The sequence below is a fragment of the Xiphophorus couchianus genome, chromosome 3 (genome assembly GCF_001444195.1).
Source record: "Xiphophorus couchianus chromosome 3, X_couchianus-1.0, whole genome shotgun sequence".
NCBI classification, from domain to species: Eukaryota; Metazoa; Chordata; class Actinopteri; order Cyprinodontiformes; family Poeciliidae; genus Xiphophorus; species Xiphophorus couchianus.
Genome location: NC_040230.1, coordinates 18,771,855 through 18,790,176, shown reverse-complemented (window position 1 = coordinate 18,790,176; position 18,322 = coordinate 18,771,855). Strand labels below are relative to the sequence as shown.

The following is an 18,322-nucleotide window of genomic DNA, read 5'->3' as shown; positions in this document are numbered from 1 at the left end:
CTTAAACCCTGAATATACTGAGTTTGGTCAAGTCAGAGGATTTTTGGAGTATTTTGCAATTTATCTTGGACTTTTCTACGATGCAAAAGGTGGCATTCTCATGGAAACAACTGCAAATATTTCTTATGTGTTTTCTTGTGTTTTTGTGAATGAACAATGGCACAGACTCTTCTGGAAAATTGCATGGTTGTGCGTTTATAGCATAAAATTATCAGGGTGAATAAAGCTTTAGCTTCAGTGACGTTCGTTGGGTTAAAAAGATTCTTTTCAAAGGCTGTAGGTGATTGGGAGTGCTTCTAGTTTGGTGTTGATAAACACCGCTGAAATTCTCTGATTTTTATTGTTCGTCATTGGACAAAGATTTCACATTGCTGTTTTTTTTATTTTAAAATTATTTTACTTTTTTATGGTTAATTATGCTTATTGGTGTGATCAGTTTTGCCAACTTCTAACATTTTGCCCATCTCCAGACAAGAGACACTTTTGTCTTATTCAGAACGCTTTGTTTTAATTTCAAATCATCACTCATGTATAGCTGTGTTAACATTTTGTATCATTCATCATTATTGTTTGGAAATTCATCAGTTATGTTGTTTAAACTCAAGCGTCAATGTTAGAATTTTCATTTACAGCAACGGGTATATTTTTCATAATTTCATTATACTGTAACAAACACATCCATGATATCTCCTCTATTTATTGTCTGTCCAGCATAAATTCCAGTCTGTATGCACAGTACACGAAATTCAAATAGTTGGGTTTTATGAGTAGAGGGGATACTGCAAGTTAGCTTTATCCTGTCTGAAGGACAAATTGTTATTGTGGAAGTTTACCATCTTGGTAGAGCCACAAACCATGGTGTTTGTTGTTTTGGCTGCTAAACCGAGAGTAATCAGATATACTCTGATACAATGCTGCCCGTTCCAACAAATCTGACTAGCTGGTGACCTGGTAATAGACAAACCTGGCCGTTTAGAGGTACGATTACTCACAAGCAGCTGCTCTACAACAAATATCAGCTGGAGGACTGTGTTGCTCTTATAGCGTTTCTCTGCAAGTAGTGAAGACTAAACATCTTACAAAAACCAGGTTGTGTAAACATCCCTGCCTCTCTTCACCGCCTTCTGGTAACATCTGCTGCAACACGTCTGAGATGATCCGTTTGATTGATGATAAAAAAATTATATTTTTTTAAATCACTTTTGTTTACATTTGTTTTATTCGTAATTTGATTTTCAGGTGACTATGACTAATAACTTCAACATCTCACTTGTAGTTTTGTTTTTTTCCCATGTTGAACATAGAGGAAGAAGAAGTGTATCTAGCCGAGTCATATTATAAAAATGCAGTTGTGCAAACATCATATGATGATTATTTACTCATCATATGATGATTATAAATCATCATACAATTTATAATCATATGATTTGAAATGGCATCCTAATCTCTGTGTTGGCTGCTAGTCAGCATTTTTTAGATCCTCACATCCCTTTAACCCTAACAGACTTTCTGCTGTTGAGCTTATGGAAAATACATCCTAAGTTGTTTTTTTAATTTATGTACCCACTCTGACGCATGACAATCCAGTTCAGATGTGATATTACAGATTTTATAATAAAACAGATTTAGATTTATTCATATGTTGAATAATCTGTAAAATAGTCCTTTGACTTCCTGAAGAGCCTGAAGCCACAATCTGAATAATTGTTTTGTTTGGTGATTTATGCAACAGACAGAAAATATAGCCTATGTTCATTGTTTTCTTTTCAAATGTTCTGAATGTTAAGAATTTTCATGCGTGCATAAACTATAAATGGTAACATTTGTGGCTAATTGAATCCTGGTGTTGTTGTCTTGAATAGAAAATGTTCCATGAAGATGTGGTTCAGGTAATACGAAAAAGGCTGGAGCAAGAAGACCATCTCCCAGAGGAGCAAAGACCCACAGCCCTGGCACGCTCTTACTACCTAAAGGTACTCCAAGTTGCAGAGTTCACTTCAGTTTCCTTTAGTCGTGCACAGACGGGAATTTGTTTTGCACTTGTGTGTAAAAATGGAAATGAAAATTTTATTTCTTTTTAGCTCCTTGAAGAGGTGTTTAACTGGTTTAACAGCCAAGACCCAAAGTTGTGGAACCTTTCTACCAAAGATGCACCAGCGTGAGTAGTGATTATATATTTTTTGTCATAAATTGGTTCTTTAAAATGAGACTTACTGTCTTCAGTTTTCCGGTATTTGTGTCTGCTCATTTCAGTATTTTCATGGCTGCAAGTTGAATTTGAAATGTTTTTGTTCTCTGTTTAGAGGGATGCTGTCGACAGCTGTTCACCCTCCCACGACAGAGCATGTTTATGCCCAGTGGCAGGAGAGGAAGGAGTCCAGGCCTCCGCTGGGCCTCCTTCAGGATGACAACGGACAGCAAAGCTTGGACATAAAGGAAGAGGAGGCAGCTACTCCGATGTCGGGGGACTCAGCGAGCCAAAACCACTTCAAAAATAGCCGAGCAGCCAAATTTAAAGGCAAGTCTGTCATTCTGAGGTCATGGTGGAGGTTTTGTGAGTGTTTGGGGCTCAAAGTGGTCATATTTGTGGTTTTCATAGGGAAAAGAGGTAGACTTTCCAAAGCTGACTTGGACACAGGGTGGTCTAAAGACGATGAAAGGCAGTGCTCTCTGTGCCAAAAATATGGAGACCTCAAACCCAATGTAAGAAATGCAGTACTTTGCATCATTGTTTTTTATAGCTGCTCTGGCTGTGTTACCAGGTAACTTAGTGCTCTATGTTTGTATACCTGTAGGAAGCTGGCAGGCTGCTCTACCTGGGCCAGAATGAGTGGGCCCATGTCAACTGCTGTTTATGGTCTGCTGAGGTTTTTGAAGAAGATAACGGCTCTCTGCTGCATGTGCACAGCGCTGTGACAAGGGGCCGATTGATGGTCAGTAAACGGATTTGTATATTTCTAAATGTACTGAAGCAAAATAAATAGAAATCTGTGTGTATATGCACACCAGCAAACGGATATATTTATTTGCAGGAAAGTTTTAGCTGTTCGCAGTTATTGACTCAGCTTTATGTTTGGTTCTTCCTCTCCATCTTTCCTAATGTCATCAGCGGTGTGAGCGCTGTAATCAGACTGGTGCCACAGTGGGCTGCTGCCTGACATCATGTCAAAGCAACTACCATTTCATGTGTGCGCGCTCGCGGCAATGTGTGTTCCAGGATGATAAAAAGGTCTATTGCCACAAACATCGACATCTCATCACCGGCAGGGTAAGTTCCAGACCTCTCTTTGAACGTCTCCTTTTGGATGCAGCAACCATTTCGACCTGTGGTGCTAAAGCAACTTTCTTCTGTTGTACAGATGATAACTGGTCAAGAGTTTGAAGTAAACCGCAGAGTCTATGTGGATTTTGAAGGGATCAGCCTTCGTAGAAAGTTCCTGACTGGATTAGAACCCGAACTGATCAATGTGATGATTGGTAAATAGTTCTATTTTTATCTGATCTTATTGCTCTCCTTATGTTATTTGGCTATGTTGTGCCAATTTGGCCTAATAATTGATATTCCTTTTGTTTCTTTGCAGGTTCTCTGCAGATTGACAAGTTGGGTATGCTGTCTGAACTGTCTGCTAACAAAGGCAAACTATTTCCTGTCAGTTTTCAGTAAGTTGCAATTTACCTTTTGAACTTTTAAGTGTATCTGAAAAGCAAATTTGCTGCAAAAATATGTAAATTAAAATAAATTGGTGAATAAATCAAATAAATGCATATAGAGGTACAGTTCAAGAAATCAAAACATGATATAAACAATTGATTTCATTTATATAATCCACTGAAACTTGTTTTATGTAGATTTATTACACAAGCATAATGATATATTTAAAGTTTTTATTGCTCATAATTTGCAGTTTGACATAACAGCGAAAATCTAAAATTCAGCCTCTGAAAATTTTATGACAGGACTATGGTGTCCAACTTATATATGGTTATTTCTTAATAATTTTACCTTTTGTATTTAAAAAACCATTAACATTGCCCTATGTGGTATAATTGTTTTCAGCACAATCTGAACTGTGTGTATTTGTTTCATGGGGATATACTGTTATTGCGCTTTGAGTCTTCAGTCACGTAAAACCATAAAATTCGAGTTGGAAAAAGGTTAAAGAATCCACAAACGTATCACAAGACACCAAAACACTGAGCTTACATAACTTCTAGGTCTGTCTGTATGCCCCAGCCCCTCTATCAATTTCAAAAACGAATGATTTGGTCTCCGACTGTGAGTCTCCCTCCTCCTCTTCCAGCTCAAAAAAAGAGCTTCCCTGCCTGCTGCATACCCATTTTTTCCATCATCCTTGCATACATAACTAATTTATGAATTAATTTTGTTAAAATGGTGCAATAACTTTAGAACATCTGTTTATTTTTCAGGTGTTCCAGGTGGTACTGGAGTACATTGAACCCTCTACGACGGTGCAGATACACGTGTAAAATTCGGGAGGTCCGGCCTGTCGTACCAGAGAAGCCTGTTGAAGAAATGCCTGACCAAGGAGACAACCACACTATTGCTCACAGTCCACGTCAGCTACCTGGTGTGTGATGTAGCGATGAAAAAGTGTTTTCCAAAGCAGAATAGAAACTTATTTTCTTCTGCAGACCCTCAATGGGAAAATTCGGCTGGAAAACAGAAGCATGCAGATACGTTTATAGATAGCAGTGGCAAATAAAAAACAAACTCCACAGTAATGTCAAATGTGTAATGTAGGAAAAAATATGCAGTTGTCCTAAGAAATGTGGAAAATTGTGCAAATAATAGCAGGATTGTAGATGCTTAGATGGTCTCACATGTTTGGTATGAATCTTCAGAGTGTGCAGCCCAGGAGGTTGAGGAAACAGAAGCCCATCCCCCTGCAGAGGAGTCTCTTGTTCCAGGTCTTCCCACAAAGTCTGATCAGGGTACAAAGCCAAAAGTTCCCAATCATCCCCTTCATCGGAGGCCAGCTGGAGGTTTGTCCCGTCCTCTGCCAAGCCCAGGTCTGTTCATTTTTCAAGGGTCACATGTAAATGTTTGTAAACTACCCACAAAAATAAATAGTCCAATTCTTTCTGTTTAGGTGTAATCCAGGCAAAACCTCACCACATCTTGACCATTAGTGATCTGGAAGAGACACGAAGAGCTCGCCGTCACAGCCCACACTCACAGCCCCCTTCCCTAAGGAGTCATATGTCCCCCCCTCCCGTGACTTCATTAACCGGACCCATTACCCTCCGTCCTGGCAAATCTGCTCACCCCACCTCCCCCTTGTTTCCGCTTGGTGTTTCAGACAACCTAATGAACTCATCCCGCTCAGTGGGTGGTAGAAACGCTCCCTCGGTCCGCTCCACTTCCTTCTTCCCTCAGTCTCACTGGCAGGACAGCACAGCCCCCACGCAGCAGTTACCCAGAAACCGCCTGTCGTTTGATCTGAGTGGTTCAGACTCGGTCGAGGTGCCGCACAACTTTTTAGCTTCACCGGAGCCTGAGGATGTCTCTCCAACCAACGGTGCTTCGCCCCACGGAGACTTAGACAAGAACGACGACCAGTTCCCCTTCGGCTCCTTTCACCGAGATTCCAGTATGAGTCTGGGTGAAGAGATGCGGACAGAACTCGAGATTGAAGAAACGCTTCTGAACGAAGGAGTGGCTATGAACTGCGGGGGGCAGATAGTGGTTGAAGGTGACGATTCGGAGCAGTTCTGGGGAAGAACCAAAGAAGTACACAAGAGGAAACCCCTCGTTCCAAATCTTCCACGTTCTGCTGCCTCAGCAAAGGAAGACCTGGGAAGCACCTCTTCGGATGAAGATATGGAGCACTATTTAAACTTCTCACGAACTGTAGTCAGCTGCCCGGTATCCAAAGATCGATCCAAGTCTCCTTCCTCTTCTTCCTCTACCCGGCCCTTGGCTCAGCTGGATGGGATAGATGATGGTACTGAGAGTGATGCGAGTGTAGCAGCTACTGATGATGCCCAGAAAGTCGATGGGCCCAGGAAAAATCAGATACCAGGAAAAACCCATAACAGTAAAAGTCCTCCTAAAATTATAAACAGCTCAAGATTAGCTAATCTGTCATTTGATAATAAGCCATCAGACCCTTCAGTTGCCAGAAAAAGTACTACTGATAATCCCACCCCATGTCCACCACTGTCCTGTGACACCACAACCACTCCTTCAGTAGATCGGGAAGCTATACTTTCTTCTCCAGCTGTTGAGTCTCTTCCAAACTTACTCACTAAGGTGCCTGAGACGTCATTTTCAGAGGAGTTGTCTGGTTCCAGTTTAGGTTTTGCCTCTGAAGCGCCTCTTCTACTTGAGAAATGCGAGGGCAGCTCAAGTTTTACCGAACTACTTCCGGTTTTGCAAGAAACTGAAAATAAAGGGCCTGAAACCTCTAAAGTCCAGAACTCTGAGTCTGAAGGTCCCAACTTGGCTTCTTCAGCTGAGGGCTCTACTGTTTTGATAAACCACATACCACCTAATCTGCTGGATTCAGCCGAGAATAACCAGAGCCCTATGTTAGGCCTCCTCCAGCCCTCCCCGTTTTTGTCTACAGATGCTCAAAACCCCTCTCAATGTCTTGTAGATTCTCTTGAGGTGTATTCTTGTTTACCGGATTTCAGTCAACCTCCTCTGACCAGTATTACACTTCAGCCCGTGACGGTACCTCAAGAATCCCCTAGCTTCTCTTGCATGGAACCTTTGTCCGCTAAGCTAACAACCCTCACTCCTGTAGAAGCTATTAGCCAAATGCAGCTAAACGACCCTCAGAATGACCCAAGACTAGCAGTCGCATTAGGGGCTGGCTCCCCAACTGAAACCTGTGCAGCTCTGTTTTCCACTCATACACAGCCATTCAGTTCTGTAAGCGCTGTTTCTTCCTCTGGTTCTGTATCGACTCTTCCCGGGCTGCAGAGTTCAGCCGCCACGCCGCCACTGCAGACCACCTCCGCTCCTGTAGTCCTAAATGGTTTCAGCTCCTCCACTGTGCAGAAGGAAACCACGCCCAGTCACACCATCTCCATCAACTTCTCCACTCCAAGGCCAGCCATTGAACCCCACCAGCAGGTGTTGCCCCAGGCGTTACCGGGCCACGCCATCCTCACAGTGAAGGAGGTAGGCGGTCCAAATGTCGATCCCACTCCTCATGTGCTGCTGGTCAACCGCCTCGGGCAGATCTTCGTAAAGAACCCCGAGAGCAACACCTTCCAGCTGCCCACCCCTCACTCCCCATCCTTTAACTGTGTCACCCAGATCGCCAGCCTTTTGCAGAGCAACGCTCTTTCAGCCACTCTGGCCGCAGCTGGGAGCATGACGGCTCCGCCAGCCGCCGCCAGCGTGACGTCAGTTCCTGCTCCCTCCACACCTGCAGCTCAGAACCCAGCCACCGTTACACAGCTGCTTGCTCACAACACCAACGGTCCCGTGGCCTCTACAAATTTGAAAAAGTCCAGAAAAAACACAAAAACTCCAAAAGACGAAACGGTCTCAGAGCTGAAAAAACCAAAGAAGAAGAAAGAGTCAGGCTCATCCAGAAAATCCAAGTCCTCCAAGGCTGTGGGACAGCCTGCCTTGTCCACTGAAAACGTCCCGATGAGTCCTGCCGAGAGTGCCCAGGCCATCATCAACCAAGCGATGGCGAGTAACTACACCCCCAAGTGGAGCGAGCTCCGGACAATGAGTCCATCATCGCTGGTTTTACCTCCCGGCCTTCTAATTGAACCTGAGCCTCCGGTGTCGCCACGTTCTCCCTCACCACCAGCCCCGCCGCCGCCGCCCCCACCACCGGTGCCTCGCCCTCGTTCTCACGTTCGCATGAAGAGAGTGTCTTCGCTCTCGGACCGCATCGTCACAAAGAAGTGTAAAGTTGACTTCTTGCCACCTGAGAGCATCAGTGAAGAGGAGGAGCCCAGGAAGCCTGCTTTTCCAAGCGCGTCCAGCAGAGCCTCGGGGGTCCGCATCAAAACCCCAACGGTGAAGGGGGTCCTGAACGTGGATGAGCTGAAGATCGAGCATATGAGTGATTCTGATAGCTCAGGGTGAGTTTTTATTCAGTGACACTGAAACCTTGAATTCTAGCTGTTTTTGTTTTGTTTTTAAAAAAAAACAATTTTCTTGTTCTTTTTTTTTGCAATGAAAAAGCTAGTCAGTAATTATAAAAAGGGCTTAACTATTGTTCCATTTGTTATTCAGAAGGGAAACAATGGTTTTCTATTGGGAGCAAATGTTTCGGTTGAATGAAAATAATTTTAAATGTCAATCCGCCCAGAAGGTATGACTAATTTTGGGTTTAACTTTAGCTATTAAAGGAAGAAATAATAAATAGAAAATAACAGAACATTTTGTCCAAAGAACATTTGCCAAAAGATTTTATTAGGCTTGCTCAATTTGACAAACTTGATTTAAGTACACTTAACATTTAGTAAGTCAATATGTTAGACTTGAGTTACATGTTCTCAGCCTGTTTTAACAAGCTGTTTGTTTTTTTTTTATCACTCTGAATGTTATTCAATGTTAAGATTTCAGCATATTCAGCTCTGGAGATAAATTAAAGGCAGCACCTTTTAGTTTCACTAGTTTTCCACTTATATGTTTATCTTGCTGTAAAATGTTAATTTAACTCTATAATCAACAAACTATTTCATTAATTAACATTGATTTGCAGAAAAAGGCAAATGTATAAAATGAATAGTGTTTTCATTTTTTAGCAATATTTTGGGATGGGTTAGAGTTATCCCCAATCGATATCTAGAATATGTAGATGTTTGATGCGATGGTGTATTTTTAAGTCTCTTGTTGTGAAGGCTGGAAGGAAGTTGTGGCTAAGTTAAGTTTGATGTGTTAGTGTGATAACAGCTCAGCCACATTGCTGGCAGCTGGAATATTCTGAAGACTGCAAAGGTTCCAGCTAAATGCTGGAACGCTGTTAATTTTCATTGGCTGCTTGTGCAGCAGGAAGCAATCGGCAGCTTGTGTTCTTCTCCGGTGTGGCTTGAGCACAAAAACATTTACAAACATTATGTTTTCTGGCCAGACCGTAGAAAGCACTGCTGCATTTAGCAGCTGACTCACTGAAAAAGCCCCACTTTCTTCTGCCTTTTGCTCATTTCTGGGTCAGAATGTCTGTGGCTGAAGGACAAAGTTTTTGAGTTTTCCATTGCAAGTCTCTGTTTCACCTCTAATACATATAAACACATTTTTGAAGCATATCAGAAATACATCTAGAGACGTAAAATTAAAATAAGAGTTTTGTGGTTTGTATTTCTCAGTAACAAATAATGAACGATAAAAACCTTTTAAATTTCTGCAACTATATTGTGTTGATGCAGTCAATATATTAAGTTTGTTTTGAAGAGAGATTCCTCTTTATCTCCCCAGATCTGAGCCCATGAGCTTCTTGTCTCAGGGTGAACCAGGAAAACAGCAAGCAAGGGAGGCGGTGGGTCACATGAACCTGACCGACTGGAAGAAATACTCAGGTACTCCACAGACAGTCCAGGCCTTTTCTCGTATTGGTTCAAAATGGGCCGTTTGTGGAACTGATACTTCAGTGTCCTTTAAAACGTTTTCTGAAAATACAACAGTAGGACTCAGATTTCCACAGTGACAAATGAGCTGTGTGAAATGTGGCTTTCAGGCTCTGCTTCCACATCAGATGATGAACCTACACCATCTGATGATGACGAGGGCTGTCCAACGAACAAAGACCAGCCGCATCTGCGGTTTGAGATTACCAGCGACGATGGTTTCAGTGTGGAGGCAGACAGCGTTGAGGGTAAGAAACGTCATCAGGAATGACCTTTCACAGTTGTAATCTACAGGTCGTCCTGGATTGTGTGAAAATTACTGTTTATATTTCTGTTTTTGTAATTTTTTGGATCATTATCTTGCTGAAAAACACAGGATGGACCCATCTCCAGTCTTTTTGGCAGTGTGAAACACATTTTTAGTAAAATCCCTTGACATTTCTAAGATTGATTCTGTTATAAATGCTGTTATAAAAATTTATAACAGCACTTGCTCTAATATTTCTGGGGCTTTTGCAAGAGAAACAAACCCATAACATCACAGTTCCTCCCTCAAAAACATGAGCGACTCCTTTACGTAGTCAGTCTAAGTTTTATGCTATATTCCCTTGATTTGTATGGTTTTTGTCATGGCTTGATGCCATTTTTTCCCCCTCATTCCTTCCCACCAGTGGCCTGGAAAGCAGTGGTTGATGGTGTGCAGGAAGCCCGAGCAATCGCAAGACTCAGGCCCCTGACTTTTCAGAAGATCACAGGCGCCCGCATGCTGGGGCTGGTCCACGACGCCATCGTGTTTTTGCTGGAGCAACTTGAAGGAGCCCACCGCTGTCAGCGACATACTTTCCGTTTCTTTAAACAGTTCAGCCAGGAAGACGATCTGCCCGTCAATCCCACCGGCTGCGCCCGTTCTGAGCTCTATGTCAGGTATGACTGCCTAATAGTTTCACCAGCATTTCCCTTTTAACCTGCTTCTGGTTACATCCACCTGTTGATATATGAAAGCCAGACTGTTTCTGCTCTTGTTTGCACAGAACAAATGCTGACCACAGAGCAGATGTGCAATGAGATGGTTTTATCCAGAACAAAACAAATTTGCAACGACGTGTTAATTTAGACTATGTGCTACATTGTGTGTTTTTACAGGAAGTCTACATTTGATATGTTCAACTTCCTGGCTTCTCAGCACAGACAGCTTCCCGACATTGGCCCATATGATGATGAGGAAGATGAAGTACTTCTGAAGTCCACAAGGTCTTGTATTACCTTTGTACTTCCTTTTAGATCTTTGAGAGTCAGAATGAAACTTTTCAGCCTTCAGACATGACGGCCAGATGGAGAGCTGGCTGGTGTATTGGTGCTCACAGTTCTTGGAACACTGATGAGCATTGGCCCTCAGCAGAACTGGTTTAAACATTGGTCGTTTTTAAATTATGACCAATTTTTAAGACCATCAAATGCATTTATTGTTGTACTTAAAAACAAGTTTGTTTTAGGATGTTTATTTTACACTAGCACACGAAATGTGGGTCTTTTAGTTTTGAAGTTAAGTTAGTTAATTTATAGGGATTCAAGGATATAAAAATTTGGGTCGATATTTGATATAAAAATTGCAGATATGACTGCCAATATTGGCGGATATTATTTATATCATATATATTTCACTACCCTTTTAACACCCCAACAACAAAAACGCTGACATTGCATCTCTGTTCAGTTAAATATCCAATCACATCCTGTACTGAATCACTGTCACATGACCAGCCCATCCTAAAGCACAAAGTCAAAAGGAAAAAAGAAGGAAATAAGAATATGTTGTTGCTGTCGACCCAGTTTTACTTATCGCCTCGATACCAATATGTAAAAAAAGGATTAATGTCGGCCGATACTGATGTTGATGCTGATATATCATACCTGTGTTTTACTTTTATTATTCAGGACTGAATCTTAACTTGCAGTCTGAGCTATGCTGTTTACAAAACAGCTTATCAATAAATAAAAGAATAATGTAATAGTGTTTGTTGTATGAATCACTATGGAGGGCCATATTTCGTCTCAGTACTTTTAAAAACAAACTTCTCCGAGGATGATATTGATTTTCTTTTTTTTCTTTCTTTTGTTTTCAGTCTGACTACAGAAATGATTTTTTAAAAATGTATTTTGCAGCTATAAGCTGAAACTAATTCTCAAATGTTTTTATGAATTCTAACGTGCGCATGTTGTTGGGTGATGGATTTATTGGCTGGAAATGTGTAATGTGAATTACATCCATTTAATCAATTGGATAAAAAAAAAAATCAAAGCTCTAATCAGAAGTTATCATGACAAAATTAGCCAGTTCTAATCTTCGGTTGATCGATTGATGGATATCCATTAAAATAAATACCACAGAGTTGTATATGTCTCTGAGTCCATATTTTTTTGTTCTTTCTCTCAGACGGGCTACCAGTTTGGAGCTGCCAATGGCCATGCGTTTCAGACATCTGGAAAAGACGTCCAAGGAGGCGGTTGGAGTCTACAGGTCAGCTGCTTTTACAAACCCAACATGGTTTTATTGCTGAAGGTTGCTTTAATTCAACTTCTATAATAAGAAACGGTGATCAGTGAAGAAGAACGGTGGCACTCAGTCAAATAAGCTTACATAGCACCAGCGGTTTTGTTTTTAATGAAACCAGGTGTCTTCCTGTTAGGCAAGGCAAGGCAAGGCAAGGCAAGTTTATTTATATAGCACTTTAAAACAGTACCACTGACCAAAGTGCTGTACAATCACAAAATTAAACAAATAAAAACAAAATTAAAACACATCAAAACCAACAATGCAGTGACGTAAAACACTCTATATAATACATAAACATACCCAGATAAATACAGAAAAGCAGCATCTCAAACCGAATCAAAGGCCAACCGAAAAAGGTAAGTCTTAAGAGCAGATTTAAAAATTGCTAAAGAGGGGGCCTGTTTTACCAACATAGGTAAAGAATTCCAAAGTTTGGGAGCTGCAACAGCAAACGCCCTGTCTCCTCTCTGCCTCCTGGAAGTCCTCGGCACCTCGGGAGCAAGGCCATTTAAAGATTTAAATACAAATAAAAGAATCTTAAAATGCACTCTGAAATGTACTGGCAGCCAGTGCAGAGAATATAAAATCGGGGTAACATGTTCTCTCTTCCGCGATCCAGTTAAGAGCCGAGCAGCCGCATTCTGGACCAGCTGAAGACGGGACAAAGAAGACTGGCTGACACCCACATATAAGGAGTTACAGTAATCCAGTCGTGTTGTAATAAAAGCATGGATTAATATTTCAAAATAATCCACTGGTACCATATTCCTAATCTTAGCAAGCCGCCTCAAATGGAAAAAGCTCGTTTTCACAACGGCACTGATTTGTTTATCCAACTTAAAATTTGCGTCCATTACAAAGCCCAAATTTGTAACAAATGGCTTTACGTAATGTGATAGCGGACCCAAATCCACAGGAGTGGACTTGCAGGTAGTACCAGGGTCAAAAATAATAACTTCCGTCTTTCTTTCATTAAAATTCAAAAAATTCAGAGCCATCCAAGTTTTTATGTCATCAAGGCACTCCATTAAAATTGGTACTGTATTGACTCCCTTACGATTGAGGGGCACATAAATTTGTGTATCATCCGCATAGCAATGAAAAGCAATATTATGTTTCCTAAATATTGACCCAAGGGGAAGCAAATATAAAGAAAACAAAAGAGGTCCAAGTATCGAGCCCTGCGGTACTCCACACAATAAAGGAGCAGACGATGATCTAAAATCATCTATGTCAACACAGAAAGACCTATCCGTCAAATACGACCTAAGCCACACTAAGACTGTGCCTTTGAGACCTACATAATGCTCTAAACGGGAAAGTAAAACATCATGGTCCACCGTGTCAAAGGCTGCAGTCAAATCTAAAAGAACTAAAATCACTGGATCTCCAGCATCAGTAGCCAAAAGGATATCATTAAACACCCTCAACAATGCAGATTCGGTGCTGTGTAAAGTTTTAAAACCAGACTGAAAATCCTCAAGAATATTATTTACATCGAGATAGGCCTTTAATTGATTATAAACAACTTTCTCTAAAATTTTAGACATAAATGGAAGCTTTGAAATAGGCCTAAAATTAGATAACAGAAAAGGGTCTAAGCCAGGTTTTTTGATCAGCGGTTGAACTAATGCCTGTTTAAAAGGTTTTGGAACCACACCAGTGATCAGGCTACTATTTATAATAGCCGTAATAGAAATCCCTAAAACAGGAAGAACCTCTTTAAAAAGTCGTGGGGGTAAAATGTCAGCTGCAGAACCTGAGGCCTTAAGATGACCTACAGTCTCATGTATTAAAGACAAAGTAACAGGTTCAAACTGAGACAAAGCAGTGGAGCATTTGACAGCAACTGAAGGGTCAGAAGCTGAACACATAATATTGGCCCTAACACCAGCCACTTTGTCCTCGAAAAAAACGCGAAATTTCTCACATACCTCCAGAGATGGCTCAAAGCCCGTATAATGCGGAACATTCAAAACGCTATCAACAATATGAAATAATAAGCGAGGCTTGTGACGATTAAGTAAAATTATATTTGACAAGTGCTCCCGTTTGGTGTCTTTCACTATTAGCTGATATCGATGCCAGGAATCCTTCAACAGCTGGAACGACATCTGTAACTTGTCTTTTTTCCACTTTCGCTCAAATTTTCTGCATTCACGTCGAGCAGCACGAGTTCTATCATTGAGCCATGGTTCCATTTTAGTCCTCCATTTCCTGGGTTTCATTGGAGCCACTTCATCTAGAGCCGATTGACATGTAGAATAGAGCCAAGCGGTAAGGGTCTCCGCATCATTAAATGATGGCATAGAAAAAACAGATGTCTGTTAAACAGACATCTGTTTATTCAGGTGTTCAAATTTAAAGGTCAGCTTTTTAGTGAAGCCTCCTTCGAAGTAAGATGATAATATGCTTATGGTTTCAGTAGTTTGACATTATGTGAACTCTGAAATGACTCTACTTCTATGGTATTTTTTGTGAGTGTTAGCATCACTGCCACTAAATATATCCGTCCAGTATGGACATTTTCAGAAGTTAGTTTGTCCAATAAGCCAAATATTTTAATATGCAGACCATGAAAGCATGATAACTGGCATTCTATATATTGTGCATATCTATGGATGTTAATGAGCTTACATAATTAAAACCATGAGTCAAGTCAAATTTAACAATGAGAGCATTTGAAAACAAGTAGTGCTGATCAAAGCGCTCTCTGCAGTTAAGGCCAAAATACTGAAGGGAATTGTATGGCAAAAACAAGTCACATTTTTATGGTCAAAAGTGTCTCTGTTCAGTAAGTAAATACATATTTGTTCATTAAGCTTTCTGAATGTTCACATTTAAATAAAATCACATATGTTACATATATGTATAAATAAATATGACCTTTAATGAGGAAATTCATTTAAATAACTGGATTGAATGTAGTACATTTTGTAGGAGTCAACACAAGATGAAAAATTAAGTTGTCATCATTTTCTTTATATGCAAGAAAATGTCTCATAGTGTGTAATGGGAATAGGGCTGGATTCATCCTCAAGTACTTCACAATCTGGATTGTGAAACGTATTAATATGTCATCTAATACGTGCTGTTAGTCAGGTCATTGCATTCCTTTCTGCCTTCACAAAAGAACTAAGTGTCTTAATTCAGAGGAATCTACATGGGATTTACAAGGAAATGTAAACTTTTTTCATGCAGATTCCCAAACACATTTTTTTCCTCTGACGTATTCCCCCTTGTCAATGCAGGTCTGCGATTCACGGGCGCGGTCTGTTTTGCAAAAGGAACATTGAAGCTGGGGAGATGGTCATCGAGTACGCCGGCATCGTCATCCGCTCAGTGCTCACCGACAAAAGAGAGAAGTACTACGACGGCAAGGTAGGGCGACTCTCCTCTACAACCAGCTTCAGCCTTAGGCCAATCAGGTGACGGGCCATCTACAGTGCCGTGTGCAATGTTCTCCCCTTCAGGGTATCGGCTGCTACATGTTCCGCATTGACGACTTCGACGTGGTGGACGCGACCATGCATGGCAACGCGGCCAGGTTCATCAACCACTCCTGCGAACCCAACTGCTACTCACGCGTGATCAACGTGGAAGGCCGGAAGCACATCGTCATCTTCGCACTCCGAAAAATCTACCGGGGCGAGGAACTCACCTACGACTACAAGTTCCCCATCGAGGACGCCAGCAACAAGCTCAACTGTAACTGCGGGGCCCGGCGATGCCGGCGCTTTCTCAACTGACGACTCGGTGGAATGTCAAGAAAGTTGAGGATCTTTGGTCACTAGTAGGCCTTAAAATTAAGGTGGCAAGTATCGGCCTGCTCAGCCTGGAATGAGGATAAACCACTATCACGCTGACCGGATACACGTGAATGGTCAGGAATAAGTCCCGGGAAATAATGTGGCTTGGAACGTAAGGAAAATCCAACTTTTGGGACGTTTCCTGACTCACATTTCCACAGTATACCTTCTTTTATTATTAGGATTGTTTTATTTGGGTGAGGAACCTCCACATGTTCGACTGCTGCAGCAGTTGGCAAGGAAGTGGTTTTTGCTATTTATAACTAGACGTTAAAAAGCAGAAACAAAGAGGGGAGTTTCTTCACTTTAAATGGAGGATGCCAACACTCACCAAGCCTTATGTGTTTGAAGCATTGCTGAAAATCTGTCAATAGCTACATTTTGGTTCCTGATGAGTTTTGGGATTCATCATCCAGTCGTACTCACAATGTTCACCATTGCTCCATTCAGTTTTTTGTTGTTTTTTGTGGTGGTGGGTGCATTATATCCCCATCTGTGCAGTGGTGATGTCTGTTTTTTTGAGCCATACATTCACCCAATCTTGTATTTATGTGTTTTAATTTACTTACAATCAACATTTTTCTTTTTTTTTTAGATGTAAATTTTGTTTATAACTAAACAACCATGGTGCTAAAGCTTTGAAAGCTTTATTTTACTTTAGTTGGACTAAAATGTCTTGAGAATCAGGAATTGTTTAAATGTATATTTTACTTTCCCTGCTGAGATCACGAACGTTAAACTTATGCACTCAAGCATTACTCCTAAAATCACTTGTGTGCCGAGATTTTCTGATTATCATCAATCATCAGCTCGTCTCCATCCACTCTCATCCAGTGTTCAGTTTTAAATTGGATGTCGTAATGTGCTGGTGATATAGTGTCATAAATATAAAGACAAAAGCGCTTCTCAAGAGGCAGCGTATTTGCTCTGCGTATGTAGCAAACACTACCCAAGCCAAAAGCGAAGATTTGTGGAGGGAAGAACTTTTTTAAAGTATATATTTTATTCTCTTTTATTCTTTATCTGATGCTCGATTTTTTTATTTTATTTTTTCTGGTCCTACTGCAATAAAGACTTGGCAGCCTGGCGCTTGCACACGAATAAACATCACCATCAAAACATCACTTTCTTCTTTCGGAGACCTGCTACAGTTTGTCTAGAAGTCGAGGAGAGCACTGGGGATAAAAGCATTGCTACTGAGCGCTTGCGTTCGGCTCCGGTCAGTCAGTCGGCACGGAGCTGATGTGGGGGGGGGGCATTCGGCACCTTTAAAATTGAAAAAGAAAAAAAATTGTTCAATGTTGTAAGTTGTTCAGTGCTGTTAATGACTAGGCTAAAACTAAATCACGCTGTTCCACTTGTTCGTATTTATTCACGTTCTGATTTGTGTTTTCAATGGTGAAAGGTTGTGATGTGTATAAAGCGGTGGCGGTCAAGTGTACTGATAGAGTTCTCCCTCTTTTCTATATATATATATATATATATATATTTTTTTTTTTTTGGTTTGTTTGTTTACAGATGTCCTTTGTTTCATTTATTTACTTGAATTTTCATTTCAGGCAATTGTGTCATACATTTAGGCCTTTTATGACTTCCTGAAACAGCTTTTTCTTTTTTTTTAAAGAAGTATTTTTATTCATTTTATTTTATTTTTTTATTGTAGAATACTGCCTACCTTAGTATCAGCCAGAGTTAAAAGTGAGCACTGTTTGTCTGTGGGAAACCCAATCGTCTTTCCCCATGTTTTCCATTTTAGAGTCTCAAAGGAGTACATTTCCATCATGTTTTCTCATTTTCTCATTCGCATGACCGATGCTGGGTTTCAACCCAGATTAGCAGAGTCAGTCCTAACTCCTTGCAAGGATTTCTACCTCAGCTGCTTAAACAGATGTTTGGGAATACTGATGCAAAAAGAGACTTTGATTTAAAATCTAAAAAGCTCGATTTTAATAATCTTGTATGTGCGTGTGTGTGTATATATTGTGTGTTTTTCTTTTTTTTTTCTGTGTGCATGGAATGAAGGCTGCAGAAGCACTAGTTAAATGCAGAAGTTATGACCATCTCTCCCAGGATCTGTTAAGAAAGCTGTATGTTATATATACACACCTATATAAATATATATATATATATATATATATATATATAAATATACATATATATAATAAATATATAAAATAGGGTTATTTTAAAGTGTAAAAGACAAATGAAAAATTGTCCTCTTTAAATTTACGTCTTTGTTACCATGTACAAATAAACCCTGAGTTTGTAAATATTTGTATATACATTTCTAAACCTGTTTAATTTTCTATGCACTTTTTTTATTTATAATGTTACTTGCTTAATAAAGATGTTAAGATGTTTGAACATATTTTAATTGTTTATTGTAACACGTCAGTAT

General features: G+C 40.5%; 1 protein-coding gene across 5 annotated transcripts in view; it reads left to right on the top strand.

The window, feature by feature from the left end:
* The window catches only part of kmt2bb (lysine (K)-specific methyltransferase 2Bb), a 36,307-nt gene extending 18,019 nt beyond the window's left edge, over window positions 1-18,288 (top strand). For all 5 annotated transcript variants that reach the window (XM_028013274.1, XM_028013277.1, XM_028013276.1 and 2 more), the window contains 18 exons: window positions 1,863-1,973; window positions 2,082-2,158; window positions 2,304-2,518; window positions 2,600-2,703; window positions 2,796-2,933; window positions 3,110-3,268; window positions 3,360-3,477; window positions 3,582-3,660; window positions 4,429-4,589; window positions 4,864-5,031; window positions 5,112-8,073; window positions 9,413-9,513; window positions 9,672-9,809; window positions 10,233-10,485; window positions 10,705-10,812; window positions 11,996-12,079; window positions 15,367-15,496; window positions 15,589-18,288. In XM_028013274.1, coding sequence (XP_027869075.1) covers window positions 1,863-1,973; window positions 2,082-2,158; window positions 2,304-2,518; window positions 2,600-2,703; window positions 2,796-2,933; window positions 3,110-3,268; window positions 3,360-3,477; window positions 3,582-3,660; window positions 4,429-4,589; window positions 4,864-5,031; window positions 5,112-8,073; window positions 9,413-9,513; window positions 9,672-9,809; window positions 10,233-10,485; window positions 10,705-10,812; window positions 11,996-12,079; window positions 15,367-15,496; window positions 15,589-15,864 — 5,382 coding nt within the window. In that variant the 3' untranslated portion in view covers window positions 15,865-18,288. The remainder of the gene's footprint in view (window positions 1-1,862; window positions 1,974-2,081; window positions 2,159-2,303; window positions 2,519-2,599; window positions 2,704-2,795; window positions 2,934-3,109; window positions 3,269-3,359; window positions 3,478-3,581; window positions 3,661-4,428; window positions 4,590-4,863; window positions 5,032-5,111; window positions 8,074-9,412; window positions 9,514-9,671; window positions 9,810-10,232; window positions 10,486-10,704; window positions 10,813-11,995; window positions 12,080-15,366; window positions 15,497-15,588) is intronic.
* Window positions 18,289-18,322: the final 34 nt, after the last annotated feature.